This window comes from Oncorhynchus clarkii, chromosome 3 (genome assembly GCF_045791955.1).
Source record: "Oncorhynchus clarkii lewisi isolate Uvic-CL-2024 chromosome 3, UVic_Ocla_1.0, whole genome shotgun sequence".
Classification (NCBI taxonomy): domain Eukaryota; kingdom Metazoa; phylum Chordata; class Actinopteri; order Salmoniformes; family Salmonidae; genus Oncorhynchus; species Oncorhynchus clarkii.
In genome coordinates this window covers 4,320,011-4,341,409 of record NC_092149.1, presented here as the reverse complement: position 1 = coordinate 4,341,409, position 21,399 = coordinate 4,320,011, and the positions used below count along the sequence as shown (strand labels likewise).

General features: G+C 47.1%; 1 protein-coding gene across 2 annotated transcripts in view; it reads right to left on the bottom strand.

The window, feature by feature from the left end:
- Positions 1-21,399, bottom strand: part of LOC139386741 (protein tyrosine phosphatase type IVA 3-like) — a 52,041-nt gene that overhangs the window by 6,116 nt on the left and 24,526 nt on the right. The window contains exons 1-5 of one of the 2 annotated variants that reach the window (XM_071132564.1): positions 19,760-20,089; positions 15,150-15,850; positions 14,515-14,607; positions 6,794-6,924; positions 3,631-3,705 (exon numbers count right to left, since the gene is read on the bottom strand). In XM_071132564.1, coding sequence (XP_070988665.1) covers positions 3,631-3,705; positions 6,794-6,924; positions 14,515-14,607; positions 15,150-15,248 — 398 coding nt within the window. In that variant the 5' untranslated portion in view covers positions 15,249-15,850; positions 19,760-20,089. Of the gene's footprint in view, positions 1-3,630; positions 3,706-6,793; positions 6,925-14,514; positions 14,608-15,149; positions 15,851-19,759; positions 20,090-21,399 lie in introns of those variants that run through there. The other variant, XM_071132568.1, reaches the window with a different exon arrangement.

The following is a 21,399-nucleotide window of genomic DNA, read 5'->3' as shown; positions in this document are numbered from 1 at the left end:
GTCCCATAATCCTCCTCAGTACAGAGCGGTTCAATCCCTTTCTCCCTCCTCATGATGTCCCATAATCCCCCTCAGTACAGAGCGGTTCAATCCCTTTCTCCCTCCTCATGATGTCCCATAATCCTCCTCAGTACAGAGCGGTTCAATCCCTTTCTCCCTCCTCATGATGTCCCATAATCCTCCTCAGAAACAGAGCGGTTCAATCCCTTTCTCCCTCCTCATGATGTCCCATAACCCCCCTCAGTACAGAGCGGTTCAATCCCTTTCTCCCTCCTCATGATGTCCCATAATCCCCCTCAGTACAGAGCGGTTCAATCCCTTTCTCCCTCCTCATGATGTCCCATAATCCCCCTCAGTACAGAGCGGTTCAATCCCTTTCTCCCTCCTCATGATGTCCCATAATCCCCCTCAGTACAGAGCGGTTCAATCCCTTTCTCCCTCCTCATGATGTCCCATAATGTCCCCATCTAAATATACAGCTGTCAGATGAAACAGGAACAACACTGAAAAGGTTGAGTGGACTTCCACTCTCATTAAAAACATCAAGAGATGGAAGGTGAGATGTTCCTACTGCCTGATGAACTGAACTGAATCTGGAGGTGAGGTGTACATACTGCCTGATGAACTGAACTGAATCTGGAGGTGAGATGTACATACTGCCTGATGAACTGAACTGAATCTGGAGGTGAGGTGTACATACTGCCTGATGAACTGAACTGAATCTGGAGGTGGTGTACATACTGCCTGATGAACTGAATCTAGAGGTGAGATGTTCCTACTGCCTGATGAACTGAACTGAATCTGGAGGTGAGGTGTACATACTGCCTGATGAACTGAATCTAGAGGTGAGATGTTCCTACTGCCTGATGAACTGAACTGAATCTGGAGGTGAGGTGTACATACTGCCTGATGAACTGAACTGAATCTGGAGGTGGTGTACATACTGCCTGATGAACTGAACTGAATCTGGAGGTGAGGTGTACATACTGCCTGATGAACTGAACTGAATCTGGAGGTGAGGTGTACATACTGCCTGATGAACTGAATCTGTAGGTGAGGTGTACATACTGCCTGATGAACTGAATCTGGAGGTGAGGTGTACATACTGCCTGATGAACTGAACTGAATCTGGAGGTGAGGTGTACATACTGCCTGATGAACTGAATCTGGAGGTGGTGTACATACTGCCTGATGAACTGAACTGAATCTGGAGGTGAGGTGTACATACTGCCTGATGAACTGAACTGAATCTGGAGGTGGTGTACATACTGCCAGATGAACTGAACTGAATCTGGAGGTGAGGTGTACATACTGCCTGATGAACTGAATCTAGGTGAGGTGTACATACTGCCTGATGAACTGAATCTGTAGGTGAGGTGTACATACTGCCTGATGAACTGAATCTGGAGGTGAGGTGTACATACTGCCTGATGAACTGAATCTGGAGGTGAGGTGTACATACTGCCTGATGAACTGAATCTGGAGGTGAGGTGTTCATACTGCCTGATGAACTGAATCTGGAGGTGAGGTGTACATACTGTCTGATGAACTGAACTGAATCTGGAGGTGAGGTGTACATACTGCCTGATGAACTGAATCTGGAGGTGAGGTGTACATACTGCCTGATGAACTGAACTGAATCTGGAGGTGAGGTGTACATACTGCCTGATGAACTGAACTGAATCTGGAGGTGAGGTGTACATACTGCCTGATGAACTGAATCTGGAGGTGAGGTGTACATACTGCCTGATGAACTGAACTGAATCTGGAGGTGGTGTACATACTGCCTGATGAACTGAATCTGGAGGTGAGGTGTACATACTGCCTGATGAACTGAACTGAATCTGGAGGTGGTGTACATACTGCCTGATGAACTGAACTGAATCTGGAGGTGGTGTACATACTGCCTGATGAACTGAACTGAATCTGGAGGTGAGATGTACATACTGCCTGATGAACTGAACTGAAGGTGAGGTGTACATACTGCCTGATGAACTGAATCTGGAGGTGAGGTGTACATACTGCCTGATGAACTGAACTGAATCTGGAGGTGAGGTGTACATACTGCCTGATGAACTGAACTGAATCTGGAGGTGAGGTGTACATACTGCCTGATGAACTGAACTGAATCTGGAGGTGAGATGTACATACTGCCTGATGAACTGAACTGAATCTGGAGGTGAGGTGTACATACTGCCTGATGAACTGAACTGAATCTGGAGGTGGTGTACATACTGCCTGATGAACTGAATCTGGAGGTGGTGTACATACTGCCTGATGAACTGAACTGAATCTGGAGGTGGTGTACATACTGCCTGATGAACTGAACTGAATCTGGAGGTGGTGTACATACTGCCTGATGAACTGAACTGAATCTGGAGGTGGTGTACATACTGCCTGATGAACTGAACTGAATCTGGAGGTGGTGTACATACTGCCTGATGAACTGAACTGAATCTGGAGGTGAGGTGTACATACTGCCTGATGAACTGAATCTGGAGGTGAGGTGTACATACTGCCTGATGAACTGAACTGAATCTGGAGGTGGTGTACATACTGCCTGATGAACTGAACTGAATCTGGAGGTGGTGTACATACTGCCTGATGAACTGAACTGAATCTGGAGGTGGTGTACATACTGCCTGATGAACTGAACTGAATCTGGAGGTGGTGTACATACTGCCTGATGAACTGAACTGAATCTGGAGGTGAGGTGTACATACTGCCTGATGAACTGAATCTGGAGGTGAGGTGTACATACTGCCTGATGAACTGAACTGAATCTGGAGGTGGTGTACATACTGCCTGATGAACTGAACTGAATCTGGAGGTGGTGTACATACTGCCTGATGAACTGAACTGAATCTGGAGGTGAGATGTACATACTGCCTGATGAACTGAACTGAATCTGGAGGTGAGTTGTACATACTGCCTGATGAACTGAATCTGGAGGTGAGGTGTACATACTGCCTGATGAACTGAACTGAATCTGGAGGTGAGATGTACATACTGCCTGATGAACTGAACTGAATCTGGAGGTGAGGTGTACATACTGCCTGATGAACTGAACTGAATCTGGAGGTGGTGTACATACTGCCTGATGAACTGAATCTGGAGGTGGTGTACATACTGCCTGATGAACTGAACTGAATCTGGAGGTGGTGTACATACTGCCTGATGAACTGAACTGAATCTGGAGGTGGTGTACATACTGCCTGATGAACTGAACTGAATCTGGAGGTGGTGTACATACTGCCTGATGAACTGAACTGAATCTGGAGGTGAGATGTACATACTGCCTGATGAACTGAACTGAATCTGGAGGTGAGATGTACATACTGCCTGATGAACTGAACTGAATCTGGAGGTGGTGTACATACTGCCTGATGAACTGAACTGAATCTGGAGGTGGTGTACATACTGCCTGATGAACTGAACTGAATCTGGAGGTGGTGTACATACTGCCTGATGAACTGAACTGAATCTGGAGGTGAGGTGTACATACTGCCTGATGAACTGAACTGAATCTGGAGGTGGTGTACATACTGCCTGATGAACTGAACTGAATCTGGAGGTGGTGTACATACTGCCTGATGAACTGAACTGAATCTGGAGGTGAGATGTACATACTGCCTGATGAACTGAACTGCCTCCTCATACTTCATCCCGCCCTCGATCAGAGCCAGAGCCACCAGCACAGGAGCCCTGGAGGGAGAAACACAAAGAAACAGCCTTTACATGCTGCTACTAATACTGGGACTTAAAGACACAGTCAGACTGCTACTAATACTGGGACTTAAAGACACAGTCAGACTGCTGTTAATACTGTGACTTAAAGACACAGTCAGACTGCTGTTAATACTGGGACTTAAAGACACAGTCAGACTGCTACTAATACTGGGACTTAAAGACACAGTCAGACTGCTACTAATACTGGGACTTAAAGACACAGTCAGACTGCTGTTAATACTGGGACTTAAAGACACAGTCAGACTGCTACTAATACTGGGACTTAAAGACACAGTCAGAACCTTATGGGCCCTGGTCAAAAGTAGTGCACTTAATAGGGAATATAGCGCCATTTGGGACGTTAGAAACAGCATTCACATATTAAGACGGGGAATTAAAGACATCCATTAGTATCCTTCCTGTTACGCCCCCAGCAACGTCTCTCTCTCCATGTTGTCACAACACAGCCAGTTCCCAGGGAATGGAGTTGATTCTGGTTTGGACAAAGGAAAGCCCTGCTGCGGGTTGAGAGCTGGAACTAGTTGTGCTGTATTTGGCCACTAATATTTACAGGTAACAAATCATTAGGAAAAGCTGTAGCCCACATTCCCCTTTTCTAGCCTTATATGGGTTGTTGCTGTGGTTACGGTAAGTCAGTGTGGAAATAGAGAGCTGAAGAGCATAACACCACTAACACAAACACAGGACTTCTAGGAATCAGTGAAACAGATGAGGTGCCTGCCTGCATGGACATGAGACATTCAAACGTATTCATCTAACTCTACCCTGTCAAGCCATATCAGCCCCCAGACCACTTAGACGTTGCAGAGGTTACCAGCTGAAAGCCAAAGACTCCCAAGCTGATTAACGGGACAACAAACAGTTCAGAGTAAAGTCAACATTGGAGCCCTGTCAAAAACCACAGACGAGTCCCAGAGGAGGTCTCCAGTACGTCAGAGATAGACGGTGCTTCACCAACCCAGGGAGGAGAGGCTGGGGAGGGCTGGGGGGCTCCTTCAGCTAACCCAGGGAGGGGAGGCTGGGGAGGTCAGGGGGCTGGGGAGCTCCTTCAGCTAACCCAGGGAGGGGAGGCTGGGGAGCTCCTTCAGCTAACACAGGAGGGGAGGGAAGAGCCTGGGGAGGGCTGGGGGCTGGGGAGCTCGTTCAGCTAACACAGGAGGGGAGGCTGGGGAGCTCCTTCAGCTAACACAGGAGGGGAGGGAAGAGCCTGGGGAGGCCAGGGGGCTGGGGAGCTCCTTCAGCTAACACAGGATGGGGAGGGAAGAGCCTGGGGAGGCCAGGAGGCTGGGGAGCTCCTTCAGCTAACACAGGATGGGGAGGGAAGAGCCTGGGGAGGCCAGGAGGCTGGGGAGCTCCTTCAACTAACACAGGAGGGGAGGGAAGAGCCTGGGGAGGCCAGGAGGCTGGGGAGCTCCTTCAGCTAACACAGAGAGGGGAGGGAGGGAAGAGCCTGGGGAGGTCAGGGGGCTCCTTCAGCTAACACAGAGAGGGGAGGGAGAGAAGAGCCTGGGGAGGTCAGGGGGCTCCTTCAGCTAACACAGGAGGGGAGGGAGAGAAGAGCCTGGGGAGGTCAGGGGGCTGGAGGAGCTCCTTCAGCTTACCCAGAGAGGGGAACGGAAGAGGCTGGGGAAGTCAGGGGGCTGGGGGGGCTCCTTCAGCTAACACAGGAGGGGAGGGGAACAGGGGCTCCTTCAGCTTCCTACCAATGAGCTCAACCATTATTAGTACCTAAGGCCTGGTTTAATGGCTCCCTATTGCCCACAGGGCTCTGGTCAAAAGTAGTGCACTATGTATAGAATAGGGTACCATTTGAGACATTTTCTCCTCTACTAGCTAAAATACTCCATCAGTACAGATGTGACTCGTTGTCTCTCCTCTGCCATAGAGGACACCTGAAGGAACACCAGACAGGACAGTGCTAAAATGAGCCTGGTAACCAGATCAGTTTGTGCTGCTATTTAGTCAACTCCTCTGTTATGTTGGTTGGCATGCCAACCATAAGAACTAATGTATGGTAATGTATGGCATGGCCAACCATAAGAACTAATGTATGGTAATGTATGACATGGCCAACCATAAGAACTAATGTATGGCATGGCCAACCATAAGAACTAATGTATGGTAATGTACGGCATGGCCAACCATAAGAACTAATGTATGGTAATGTACGGCATGACCAACCATAAGAACTAATGTACGGCATGACCAACCATAAGAACTAATGTACGGCATGGCCAACCATAAGAACTAATGTATGGTAATGTACGGCATGACCAACCATAAGAACTAATGTACGGCATGACCAACCATAAGAACTAATGTACGGCATGGCCAACCATAAGAACTAATGTATGGTAATGTACGGCATGGCCAACCATAAGAACTAATGTACGGCATGGCCAACCGTAAGAACTAATGTACGGCATGGCCAACCATAAGAACTAATGTACGGCATGGCCAACCGTAAGAACTAATGTACGGCATGGCCAACCATAAGAACTAATGTACGGCATGGCCAACCATAAGAACTAATGTACGGCATGCCAACGGGAGTCCAGAGGCTCAACTACAGAACATACATTACAAGTCTGGGCATGGCCAACCAGAATACAGCTAACTGACATTTCACAAGACAACTTGGCAACATCCCAAATGGCACCCTATTCCCTATATAGTGCACTACTTTTGACCAGAGTTCTGGTGAGCTAACTAGTAGAGATCCAATCTGAGAGGATACACTTACCGACACACAATAGAAATAAATGCTGCGTCAACGTTTTTCAGAACTCAACCTCTGTGCTTTGAATAATAAACGGTGGATTAGTTGTGAAGGAGTGGCCCCTTGGCTAACAGTTGACTTTGGCTTGGTTCTGTCTGCATGCTGAGAGAGGGCCCTGGTCAGGCTGTAGGAGAAGGCGAGAGACTGGTGGCTGCTGGGACAGTGGCCGTCACAGTGGGTGGGGGACACTGCAGCCGTGTGATCTTGGTTCAACCGTCTCACCCAATCAGAACCCTGAGACAGAAGAGTATTAATGAGCCGTACCGTCCCAGCCCGGCAACACAGTGCACCGCCACGCAGCAGCCAGGGTCCTCACGGAACTTAGTCTTCAGCAGGTTCAGCCAATCATCTACGATCTTAGTGGGCGGAGGGGCACCGTCATCAAAGGCCCAGTCCTGTAAAACACACAAATACATTCACATTAGAAAACAATGTAATTGTCCACACAATGTGGGAATTGGTCTTCGGCGTCACACGTCATTAACAGTACAGTTCTGTCTCTCTGACAGAAACAGCTGATTAGCATTGGCACTCTGAGGGAGCCCATTGTTACGAGACAAAGCAGCTCTACACTGCACCCCTACCTACTTTAAACTGAGGAACCAGACAAAGCAGAATCCCCTACTGAGGGTGAATGTATTAAAAGAGTTTGTGAAGCGCTGCATGTCTGAAACAACTGGTTCCAAGCCGCTGCTCACTGTGAAATGAGACATCTGTACCCACGTAACGGGGAGGAACGCAGAGTGTACCAACCTCAGTCATCTAAGCATGACTCGCAACATGAACCAACTGTCCCCACAGACAACACACTGTGTCCTTCCTACACTATTCACTGTTCCCGCCATCTCAACAAGCAAAATAGGGTGCCATTTGGGGCACATATCATGTTCCATCAGCACCCACAGCATCAGGAAAGCCTTCTGTCAACACAGACAACACTAGAAGGGGTTTGTTTGTAGTTGGTGCAGAACCACAACAGAGAACAGATGTGTGGTCACCTCTTCTTCACGGAGTGAACTGTGGTGAACTGTTTGACTTCAACGTTTAATTGGTTTGGCTAGTGTACATTAAATCAGTCGGTTGGATACAATGTATTTTTCTGGCCATGTTGGGCTACCATCCCCTATAATGACAAACACTCTTTTCATTGAAGGATTAGACAGTGATGGTAGATGAACTAAACATCCATCACCTGGTCAGATGTAGACCTAATGCACCATACAGCATCAAGGATGCTCAAACCAGCTGTTTGACTCCTCCATTGGACAGATGAAGGCTTAAAGCAGAAACCATGGGTGTCTAGGAGGGATCAGTCACACTAGAGACCCATCAGACACTGTATCACATCCGGCCGTGATTGGGAGTCCCACAGGGCGGCGCACAATTGGCCCAGCGTCGGCCGGGTTTGGCCAGGGTAGGCCCGTCATTGTAAATAAGAATTTGTTCTTAACCTACTTGCCTAGTTAAATAAAAGGTTACATGTAAAAAAAAATAACAGAGAGAGAGAGAGAGAGAGAGAGAGAGAGAGAGACAAAGAGAGAGAGACAAAGAGAGAGAAAGAGAGAGAAAGAGAGAGAAAGAGAGAGAAAGAGAGAAAGAGAGACAGAGAGACAGAGAGACAGAGAGACAGAGAGACAGAGAGACAGAGAGACAGAGAGACAGAGAGAGAGAGAGAGAGAGAGAGAGAGTCATCTCTTATCTCCTAGTGGAGTGGGACTTCCAACAACACAATACCTGCTCCCAGGTACAAACATCTTGTGTGTTTGACGACAATGCGTTACCAAGGCAACAGCTCAGCTGAGCCAGTGGATCACAGGCCTGGCTGGGAAAGATGTTATGATGACATCACTATTTCACACTGCCATGAATAGAAGGGTGCAACTGGGACTTTCTCTCTCAAAAAAACAAAACAAGAAACTGTCAGGACCCATTCTACCAGTAACACACAGGCAAAACCCACAACAGGACCCATTCTACCAGTAACACACAGGCAAAACCCACAACAGGACCCATTCTACCAGTAACACACAGGCAAAACCCACAACAGGACCCATTCTACCAGTAACACACAGGCAAAACCCACAACAGGACCCATTCTACCAGTAACACACTGGCAAAACCCACAACAGGACCCATTCTACCAGTAACACACTGGCAAAACCCACAACAGGATCCATTCTACCAGTAACACACAGGCAAAACCCACAACAGGACCCATTCTACCAGTAACACACAGGCAAAACCCACAACAGGACCCATTCTACCAGTAACACACAGGCAAAACCCACAACAGGACCCATTCTACCAGTAACACACAGGCAAAACCCACAACAGGACCCATTCTACCAGTAACACACAGGCAAAACCCACAACAGGACCCATTCTACCAGTAACACACAGGCAAAACCCACAACAGGACCCATTCTACCAGTAACACACAGGCAAAACCCACAACAGGACCCATTCTACCAGTAACACACAGGCAAAACCCACAACAGGACCCATTCTACCAGTAACACACAGGCAAAACCCACAACAGGACCCATTCTACCAGTAACACACAGGCAAAACCCACAACAGGACCCATTCTACCAGTAACACACAGGCAAAACCCACAACAGGACCCATTCTACCAGTAACACACAGGCAAAACCCACAACAGGACCCATTCTACCAGTAACACACAGGCAAAACCCACAACAGGACCCATTCTACCAGTAACACACAGGCAAAACCCACAACAGGACCCATTCTACCAGTACACACACAGGCAAAACCCACAACAGGACCCATTCTACCAGTAACACACAGGCAAAACCCACAACAGGACCCATTCTACCAGTAACACACAGGCAAAACCCACAACAGGACCCATTCTACCAGTAACACACAGGCAAAACCCACAACAGGACCCATTCTACCAGTAACACACAGGCAAAACCCACAACAGGACCCATTCTACCAGTAACACACAGGCAAAACCCACAACAGGACCCATTCTACCAGTAACACACAGGCAAAACCCACAACAGGACCCATTCTACCAGTAACACACAGGCAAAACCCACAACAGGACCCATTCTACCAGTAACACACAGGCAAAACCCACAACAGGACCCATTCTACCAGTAACACACAGGCAAAACCCACAACAGGACCCATTCTACCAGTAACACACAGGCAAAACCCACAACAGGACCCATTCTACCAGTAACACACAGGCAAAACCCACAACAGGACCCATTCTACCAGTAACACACAGGCAAAACCCACAACAGGACCCATTCTACCAGTAACACACAGGCAAAACCCACAACAGGACCCATTCTACCAGTAACACACAGGCAAAACCCACAACAGGACCCATTCTACCAGTAACACACAGGCAAAACCCACAACAGGACCCATTCTACCAGTAACACACAGGCAAAACCCACAACAGGACCCATTCTACCAGTAACACACAGGCAAAACCCACAACAGGACCCATTCTACCAGTAACACACAGGCAAAACCCACAACAGGACCCATTCTACCAGTAACACACAGGCAAAACCCACAACAGGACCCATTCTACCAGTAACACACAGGCAAAACCCACAACAGGACCCATTCTACCAGTAACACACAGGCAAAACCCACAACAGGACCCATTCTACCAGTAACACACAGGCAAAACCCACAACAGGACCCATTCTACCAGTAACACACAGGCAAAACCCACAACAGGACCCATTCTACCAGTAACACACAGGCAAAACCCACAACAGGACCCATTCTACCAGTAACACACAGGCAAAACCCACAACAGGACCCATTCTACCAGTAACACACAGGCAAAACCCACAACAGGACCCATTCTACCAGTAACACACAGGCAAAACCCACAACAGGACCCATTCTACCAGTAACACACAGGCAAAACCCACAACAGGACCCATTCTACCAGTAACACACAGGCAAAACCCACAACAGGACCCATTCTACCAGTAACACACAGGCAAAACCCACAACAGGACCCATTCTACCAGTAACACACAGGCAAAACCCACAACAGGACCCATTCTACCAGTAACACACAGGCAAAACCCACAACAGGACCCATTCTACCAGTAACACACAGGCAAAACCCACAACAGGAATTCTACCAGTAACACACAGGCAAAACCCACAACAGGACCCATTCTACCAGTAACACACAGGCAAAACCCACAACAGGACCCATTCTACCAGTAACACACAGGCAAAACCCACAACAGGACCCATTCTACCAGTAACACACAGGCAAAACCCACAACAGGACCCATTCTACCAGTAACACACAGGCAAAACCCACAACAGGACCCATTCTACCAGTAACACACAGGCAAAACCCACAACAGGACCCATTCTACCAGTAACACACAGGCAAAACCCACAACAGGACCCATTCTACCAGTAACACACAGGCAAAACCCACAACAGGACCCATTCTACCAGTAACACACAGGCAAAACCCACAACAGGACCCATTCTACCAGTAACACACAGGCAAAACCCACAACAGGACCCATTCTACCAGTAACACACAGGCAAAACCCACAACAGGACCCATTCTACCAGTAACACACAGGCAAAACCCACAACAGGACCCATTCTACCAGTAACACACAGGCAAAACCCACAACAGGACCCATTCTACCAGTAACACACAGGCAAAACCCACAACAGGACCCATTCTACCAGTAACACACAGGCAAAACCCACAACAGGACCCATTCTACCAGTAACACACAGGCAAAACCCACAACAGGACCCATTCTACCAGTAACACACAGGCAAAACCCACAACAGGACCCATTCTACCAGTAACACACAGGCAAAACCCACAACAGGACCCATTCTACCAGTAACACACAGGCAAAACCCACAACAGGACCCATTCTACCAGTAACACACAGGCAAAACCCACAACAGGACCCATTCTACCAGTAACACACAGGCAAAACCCACACCAGGACCCATTCTACCAGTAACACACAGGCAAAACCCACACCAGGACCCATTCTACCAGTAACACACAGGCAAAACCCACAACAGGACCCATTCTACCAGTAACACACAGGCAAAACCCACAACAGGACCCATTCTACCAGTAACACACAGGCAAAACCCACAACAGGACCCATTCTACCAGTAACACACAGGCAAAACCCACAACAGGAACCATTCTACCAGTAACACACAGGCAAAACCCACAACAGGACCCATTCTACCAGTAACACACAGGCAAAACCCACAACAGGAACCATTCTACTCTCTGTTCAATGTTCCAGGTAGGACACTAATCCTGTACACGGCAAGGCCTGACCCTAACCTCACATGAAATGCCTTGAATTTATCTGCATCCTGCTGTGGATATCTAAAGAAGTTGTGGGCATCAAGATATGTAGAAGTCACCACAACACCGAAGACACCGACATGTCCATTTACATGTCTGTTTTGATGCCACAGAACTCCATAATGGGTGAACCCGTTGTGACAACCTTGAGAGTAAATCTCTCCCTAATAGAATCTTCGACTGTAGAGAGGATGTGGTTCAAAATAACATTTACATCTACTAAGAGGTGAACAGAGCCGCCTGGTATGTCAACAGTAAGCTATTCATGTCGTGAAGCTCATTCCAAGTCCAACCAACGCAGCCCAGAGCTAGAGACAAGAGCTTGGAGGAGGAGGAGGCAGAGTTCTAATTGTGGCCCGAAGAACGTCTTGGGCCGTTTCTCAGAACCCCCAGAACAGACCTTGTCACCATGGTATCCTTCCTCTGCAACTTGACTCTCATACGACAACCAGCGAGACGTTTGGCAGAGTGTAGGTCTCAAATCTGGCACCCTATTCCCTTTATAGTGCAGTGCACTACTTATGATTAGGGCCCATACAGCTCTGCTCAAAAGTAGTGCACTATATGGACACAATAGGGTGCCATTTTGGGCCACTTCCTGAATGAGTCCACAGTCCCTTTATATCAGCCAGCTGAATGTTATCACATGCTACAGAGGATGGTCTATGTTAAGTCAGTCACAAGGTGGATGGACGCACCTCTGGTACTTACCACTGTTATTACTGGTTATATATGGCCTCCAAATATACCCCCACCATTACTGATACACTGGTAAGACTAAAGTAACCTGCAAAAGCAGAGAGTGTGGGAGTAACATTTCTCCATATAATGCCAATAAATAACCTCTTTGAGCAACGAAAGCATCACGAGCCATGTCAGACAGAACAGCACATTACACAGCGTTCTGAATGAGACAGACAACATGGTTTTCATCTGGAGTTCAGGGAGATGTGGAGGGGAACCGGGAACTGGGTTTCACCTGCCAGCCAGGCTCTCTCAGCTGGTGGCTAATCTTCTGCTCTCTGCGATGTTCCTATTGAAGAGGAGGCACTGAGCCAGTCAGTCAACAAGTGTACTTCCCAAATGGCACCCTATTCCCTACATAGTGCACTACCTTTGACCAGAGTCGGACTCAGTCAGCCAGGATACAAGGATCTCTCTCACACAGGGAAGAGAAGAGAGAGGACTCAGTCAGCCAGGATACAAGGCTCTCTCTCACACAGGGAAGAGAAGAGAGAGGACTCAGTCAGCCAGGATACAAGGCTCTCTCTCACACAGGGAAGAGAAGAGAGAGGACTCTGTGTGACCGTGTCACTCTGATAACACAACAGACAGAGGGTGGTTAAGGGCCTTATGTAACCCGGGCCTCTAGCTATCTCTACATCCCTACATTCTTCTCATCTGATGCTACCTCTCCTCTGAGAGGGTACCCGCTCTCTGCTCTCAACAACATTATTAACTCAGAGGGAGAGAAAGGAGAGAGAGAAAGGAGAGAGAGCGAGAGAGAGAGAGAGAAAGGAGAGAGAGAGAAAGGAGAGAGAGAGAAAGGAGAGAGAGAGCGAGAGAAAGTGAAGCAAAAGAAAGACCAGGTGAGAGGAGAGGATGTTGGGAGACAAGAGAGGAGTAAACCATGAGGTACACCCTGACGCTGAGCCAGATGTGTGTGTGTGTGTGTGTGTGTGTGTGTGTGGGGCAGGAGGTAGTGTTTCCTCTACTCCAACACATGTGCAGCAGGGTGACATCATGAATAACATCCTCCACATGGCAGAGAGAGAGGAAACAGGGTCAGTAGGAACATACTGGAGAAAATGTTTTGAAACAGAGCGAGTAGACTAGTCTCAATGGACCAGTTCAGATACCAGTAGACTAGTCTCAATGGACCAGTTCAGGTACGAGTAGACTAGTCTCAATGGACCAGTTCAGGTAGCAGCAGACTAGTCTCAATGGACCAGTTCAGGTAGCAGTAGACTAGTCTCAATGGACCAGTTCAGGTAGCAGTAGACTAGTCTCAATGGACCAGTTCAGGTAGCAGTAGACTAGTCTCAATGGACCAGTTCAGGTAGCAGTAGACTAGTCTCAATGGACCAGTTCAGGTAGCAGTAGACTAGTCTCAATGGACCAGTTCAGGTAGCAGTAGACTAGTCTCAATGGACCAGTTAAGGTAGCAGTAGACTAGTCTCAATGGACCAGTTCAGGTAGGAGTAGACTAGTCTCAATGGACCAGTTCAGGTAGCAGTAGACTAGTCTCAATGGACCAGTTCAGGTAGCAGTAGACTAGTCTCAATGGACCAGTTCAGATACCAGTAGACTAGTCTCAATGGACCAGTTCAGACAGTAGCAGGCCACGTTTCACCTCATTTTGTACCTACTGAACACCACCAGGGTCGTATTCATTAGTGCACAGCGTACCAGAACTTTTGGCACCGTAGCAAAACGTCTTGCAACAGAAAAATGAAAAAAAAAGCTTTTCTCATTGGACAAATTCAGGTAGGTCCCCCTTCGTTTCAGCCTGTTTTGTTTCCGTTTGGTTCCTAGTGAATAGGACCCTAGTGAGAGAGTGTAGAGAAGAGAGATCTGATGTATGTGTGTGTGTATCTTTGCGCACCATGACTGTGATGCCATCCTTCTCCAGACGTGTCTTGTCGTAGGTGACCTCACACACCCGCACCACTGTTGTTGCACCATACTGCTTCAGGTCCTGGAAAAGGGAGAGGTAACTTCATTAAAACCATTCATGAGAGTCGGAGGTTTGACAATGACAGTTGTAATACCAGTTAGATTGATTTGGTCACCGCCCTGTCACATGACACAGCTAGTTACAGTGGTAATACCAATCAGACCGAGTAGGATTACGTTTTCCCTAGATGCTGATCTACCATCAGTTCAGGGTTTTCCCTGAGAGACTCACACTGTGTTCTTAGAACTAAGTTTTCAGGGTTAGCCAATCACAGATTGTCACCCAGTTTAAATATTAATTGTCATCAAATTCCATTTATTGTGACATTTCCATTTTCACCTAACATGAATATTCATGAAGCTTAGCCCTGGGCTAAGAACGTGCAGTGTGAACCCAGAGGAGTAATCTGATTTTAGATCAGTTACCTAGGTACCACTTCTAACTCAGCAGGATTAGACGACCGAGAGCCAGAACAGTCTGAAAGATTCCTCTCTGTCTCACCTTGATGAAGGTGATAAGAGTGGTGTTAGTGGTGTTGTGTGGAAGGTTCTTCTCTGTCTCACCTCGATGAAGGTGTCGAGGGTGGCGTTGGTGGGGTTGTGTGTGATGAGGAACCTCATGTTCTTGTAGGAGACCTCGACGGGGGGAGCCGGACGGTTCATTCTGGACACACTGAGGATCCCACTCTCAGGAGAAGAAGCCAAGACGTCGACACAGACCCAGGGGCCCGCACCCACCCTGACAGAGGAGCACCCAGCCCACCAGCTACACTACACTGTCCTGACACAGCAGGCAGGAAGCCAGGCAGGAAGCCAAGAAGGCAGGTCACCCCTGCTAGTCTCTCTGAGGCGGAGGAACAAACCCCAGCAACAACACCCCACCTCAGGAGGAATTTACAAGGTCCTCTCAAGTCTCTCCTGTCCAGGGTGTCTTGGTGTGCTGGGAATAGAGTGGGGGTTGGACAGGGTGAAGAGGTAGCTGTCCGTTAGCTTACGCTGCCCTTGGCCACCGACACTCACTACCCCATCTGGTGAGTTAGTGGGCCTGCCGTCCGTCGGTCAGTCTACAGTCAGAGTGGGGGTGTCTGGGTCTGGGTGGAGAGGGCAACCTGGCTGTGGGCATTCAGGGGTGGGAGGTGCAGCAGGGCAGCAGGGCCATCCTCCCCCCGGGGGGCCTGGGCTCAAGCGCTGAGATGTTGGGCGTGGCAGTAGTCACCGCTCCCCTGCAAGAACTCCATCAACGACTGGCCGGCCTGAGTGCAGCGCTGCAAAGACAGAGGAGAGAGTCAGTGGGACTAACACACACACACACACACACACACATACAGGAGAGAGTCAGTGGGACTAACAGTCAAACCACACACACACACACACACACACACAGTTAGTTGGGGAGAGAAAGTCTACCTTTTCTCCATTATCCCCAGTCAGTCAGTTCAGGACATAATTTCCCTTTTTTGATCAAGCTGGGCTGAAGATAATTTGGTAAACTTTTACTCTATCAAACTACACACACAGGGTAAGGAGAGGACACAGACAGGTAAAAGACAGGCCTAGACAGGGCCTAAAACTAACTTGTTTGCATAGCAGCCACTGTGGCAGGTAGATACAAAAAAAATCTACCAGCCAATCAGATTTTTTACCAGCCAAATTTTTTTTTTAAATGTGCTGCCATAATTACACAAAGAAACAAAAAACTGCCATGCTTAGTAATGTTTCTAAAACAAGAAATGTATTACTAGTATGATGTTATTGGTTATATTTCTCAATGTAATTTACTATTCTGTGACCTGAGTATTTTTAACATAAATATCAGACAAAAAATGTTTAGCTGCCCTTTTAAGGTTACCTTGGTAACAGGGCCAGAGAGCCAACAAGGTCTCTTTTTGCTAGCAGTGGGAGGAAACTCAAACATTGAAAAAGTAACCTAGCTTGTGAACAAAACAATGTAAATTAACAAGAAATCACTGTAGGATACTTGAGTAAATTAGACCAACTTTTATGCCTGTGCCCATTGCTTCTAAAAAACAAATATTTCAGCACTCACAGCCCCCCAGACAGGCAGTGTTGCTGCCTGATATCTGAATCCTAATGTTATAGCTTTCTCTGTGCATTAACAGATACGAAACAAAATGGCATTAATACTTTGAAAACAGCTACTGTAGCTTTTATTAAGCTATAAATCACAACTCACTTGGGCCCATGCTGGACTATTTTTATGAAATACCCACACTGTAGAGCCTGGAGTACTGCCACGCACTAACATAGCTGGTGAATTATACATTCTTACCTGCCAACGGCAAAATCTACCCACGTTCAGCAGGTGGCGGGTGTTCATTTTAGGCCCTGGGCCTAGGTGAGGATAACTGATACCCTAGAACTGCCAATTCCACAAATACCACACACAGCCCCACACGCTAACCACACACAGCGCCATACGCTAACCACACACAGCGCCATACGCTAACCACACACAGCGCCATACGCTAAACAAACACGGTGCCATACGCTAAACACACACGGCCCCATACGTTAAACACACACGGCCCCATACGTTAAACACACACGGCCCCATACGTTAAACACACACGGCCCCATACGCTAACCACACACGGTGCCATACGCTAACCACACACGGCGCCATACGCTAACTACACACAGCGTCATACGTTAAACACACACAGCCCCATACGCTAACCACACACAGCGCCATACGCTAACCACACACAGCGCCATACGCTAACCACACACAGCGCCATACGCTAACCACACACAGCGCCATACGCTAACCACACACAGCGCCATACGCTAACCACACACAGCGCCACACGCTAACCACACACAGCCCCATACGCTAACCACACACAGCGCCATACGCTAACCACACACAGCGCCACACGCTAACCACACACAGCGCCATACGCTAACCACACACAGCCCCATACGCTAACCACACACAACGCCATGTGTTAAACATACTGCATACTTCGAGATGGTAGGACACAAATGGAAAACACTGTGTAGTAGGGACACTTCTCCAGTTATTTATACTATTTTAGCGCTGTAGGGACACTTCTCCAGCTATTTCTGCTACTTAAGAGCTGTAGGGACACTTCTCCAGCTATTTCTGCTACTTAAGAGCTGTAGGGACACTTCTCCAGTTACTCCTGCTATTTCAGCACTGTAGGGTAAATTCTCCAGTTATTTCTCCTATTTTAGCGCTGTAGGGACACTTCTCCAGTTATTTCTACAGTTATACCACAATTCACAATCTTGATCAGGATGATACTAGTAGTGTTGTTTTACCTGTAGAGACATACTGTAACCTAGTAGTGTTGTTTTACCTGTAGAGACATACTGTAACCTAGTAGTGTTGTCTGTCGTAATGTTATAGGTTGTAGCCTACCGTTTAAATGTAATAAGGATGAGGTTGCAGCCTACCGTTTAAATGTAATAAGGATGAGGTTGTAGCCTACCGTTTAAATGTAATAAGGATGAGGTTGTAGCCTACCGTTTAAATGTAATAAGGATGAGGTTGCAGCCTACCGTTTAAATGTAATAAGGATGAGGTTGCAGCCTACCGTTTAAATGTAATAAGGATGAGGTTGCAGCCTACCGTTTAAATGTAATAAGGATGAGGTTGCAGCCTACCGTTTAAATGTAATAAGGATGAGGTTGCAGCCTACCGTTTAAATGTAATAAGGATGAGGTTGCAGCCTACCGTTTAAATGTAATACGGATGAGGTTGCAGCCTACCGTTTAAATGTAATAAGGATGAGGTTGCAGCCTACCGTTTAAATGTAATAAGGATGAGGTTGCAGCCTACCGTTTAAATGTAATAAGGATGAGGTTGCAGCCTACCGTTTAAATGTAATAAGGATGAGGTTGCAGCCTACCGTTTAAATGTAATAAGGATGAGGTTGCAGCCTACCGTTTAAATGTAATAAGGATGAGGTTGCAGCCTACCGTTTAAATGTAATAAGGATGAGGTTGCAGCCTACCGTTTAAATGTAATAAGGATGAGGTTGCAGCCTACCGTTTAAATGTAATAAGGATGAGGTTGCAGCCTACCGTTTAAATGTAATAAGGATGAGGTTGTAGCCTACCGTTTAAATGTAATAAGGATGAGGTTGCAGCCTACCGGTTAAATGTAATAAGGATGAGGTTGCAGCCTACCGGTTACATGTAATAAGGATGAGGTTGCAGCCTACCGTTTAAATGTAATAAGGATGAGGTTGCAGCCTACCGTTTAAATGTAATAAGGATGAGGTTGCAGCCTACCGTTTAAATGTAATAAGGATGAGGTTGCAGCCTACCGGTTACATGTAATAAGGATGAGGTTGCAGCCTACCGTTTAAATGTAATAAGGATGAGGTTGCAGCCTACCGTTTAAATGTAATAAGGATGAGGTTGCAGCCTACCGTTTAAATGTAATAAGGATGAGGTTGCAGCCTACCGTTTAAATGTAATAAGGATGAGGTTGCAGCCTACCGTTTAAATGTAATAAGGATGAGGTTGCAGCCTACCGTTTAAATGTAATAAGGATGAGGTTGCAGCCTACCGTTTAAATGTAATAAGGATGAGGTTGCAGCCTACCGTTTAAATGTAATAAGGATGAGGTTGCAGCCTACCGTTTAAATGTAATAAGGATGAGGTTGCAGCCTACCGTTTAAATGTAATAAGGATGAGGTTGCAGCCTACCGTTTAAATGTAATAAGGATGAGGTTGTAGCCTACCGTTTAAATGTAATAAGGATGAGGTTGCAGCCTACCGTTTAAATGTAATAAGGATGAGGTTGCAGCCTACCGTTTAAATGTAATAAGGATGAGGTTGCAGCCTACCGGTTACATGTAATAAGGATGAGGTTGCAGCCTACCGGTTAAATGTAATAAGGATGAGGTTGCTGCCTACCGGTTAAATGTAATAAGGATGAGGTTGCTGCCTAATTGAGGTAACGCGGACACACTGACAGTAATTCGATACAATCTATGGGGGCTTCGGCTTTACAGTTATTACTACACTATCTCCTTACCAAAATAACTCCCCTCACTACCTCCTAACTGAACACATAGTAGCCAACTGTGAAGTAGAAAATACAACTGTTGAAGTCAACTGTTTGTAAAAGTCCAGAGTAAAACTAGCAGTCAGAGAAGCCACCGTATTGTACTGCTCACCTGAGACAACTTCTTTGACAAGAAAACATCCTCAAATTAGACAAGACGAGAAACAACAAACAGTCTTCTTTAGATTCCTTCCTCACAGCTAAAGCCCAAGAAGCATTTCATTCCTCTGTCACCACCAGGTTGATCAAGCTCATCAAACCCCAGGTCCTCCAAGGAGTCTCTCCAACCTGTTACTCTGCAGAGCTTCCCCTTCACACACTGAGCGTCCATCCACACTGCACACACCCGTGAGAAAGCTTATAGTAATCTAGGCAAATAACTCTTCACCACACCTCTCATCCTGTGGTCCCTCCCACAGGCTCTCTCTCTCTCTCTCTCTCTCTCTCTGCCATCTCGGTTCTGAACCAGTTGAGGCTGCCCAGGTTTGTCATATGACACTGGCAGCACTCAACTGGTAATGTCACAAACAAATGCATGTAATGCTCTAGGAGGCACAGAGAGTTGACCCATAAATATAGTGAAGTTGGTTAGGGTTATGGGTTATGGGTTGTTCTGACTCCTGGGGGTGACTGTTAAATATAGTGAAGTTGGTTAGGGTTAACAGTCACCCCCAGGAGTCAGAACAACCCATAACCTATGACCCTAACCAACTTCACTATATTTAACAGTCACCCCCAGAAGTCAGAACCCATAAACCTAACCAACTTCACTCTGTTTACTCCCCTTAACTGTTAGTATACAGAAACATGTACCACCATCTACTCTGTTCTCTCCCCTTTCCCTTAACTGCTAGTATACAGAAACATGTACCACCATGGGACATCTCTCTTCAGCTGTCAATCAAACCCATAGTGGCGCTAGCTAGTTGACAGAAACCTGTGGCGGCTGAACAAAGGGGCCTGACGGGCTATTTCTGTGTAGCTGCCAGCACGCCAGCCAAGGACTTTAATGGAGCCCACAGGTCAGCCATTCCTATAAGAGCATTAACTGTGGCTCTAGTCCCAAATGGAACCCTACTCCCTATCGGGCCTGGTCAAGAGTTGCGCACTATATAAGGGAATGGGGTGCCATTTGGAACTCAGACAGTGTGACTGTGGGTCAGGTGGGGAATGAAAGGACTACAGCTACTGACTGGCTCATAAATAACATCACACATGAGTCAGACTTCTATCTGCAGCAATGAAGCAGTGTTATTGATGGGCTGTGTCATTGTCATTGCTGCAGGGTGTGTGAGCGGAGCTGAGTGGTCGGAAATCCCGCTCGTCGCTCACGGGCGCTCCATGTCCTTTCTACACGCTCTGCTAGAAAACGCTCCTCGCTCACAGGACATTTAAAAAAAACGCCACTTCAAATTCGTTCTATTCAAAATATATATATAATTTAACCAACACCCATCTATGTGACTACATGGACCGACCATTTGCTTTTGCAGTATTGAAACCAAACCATTTGAATGAAAATAATTGAAACGTGTAAAAGGTGACTAAGAAGCGCTCCTCATTTGAAAACAGGCCACGTGTCGTATTAAACGGCATAGAAACACTGTAAATAGGTCAGTAGCCAGACAGGTAGCCTAAGACGGAACAACAATGTATTATTTAAGCTATATTATTAGACTATTATCACAAGGCTATAGCCTACAAATAAATCCATTGTGGAGCATTAGTGAGTGTGACACACTAGGCTGGTAG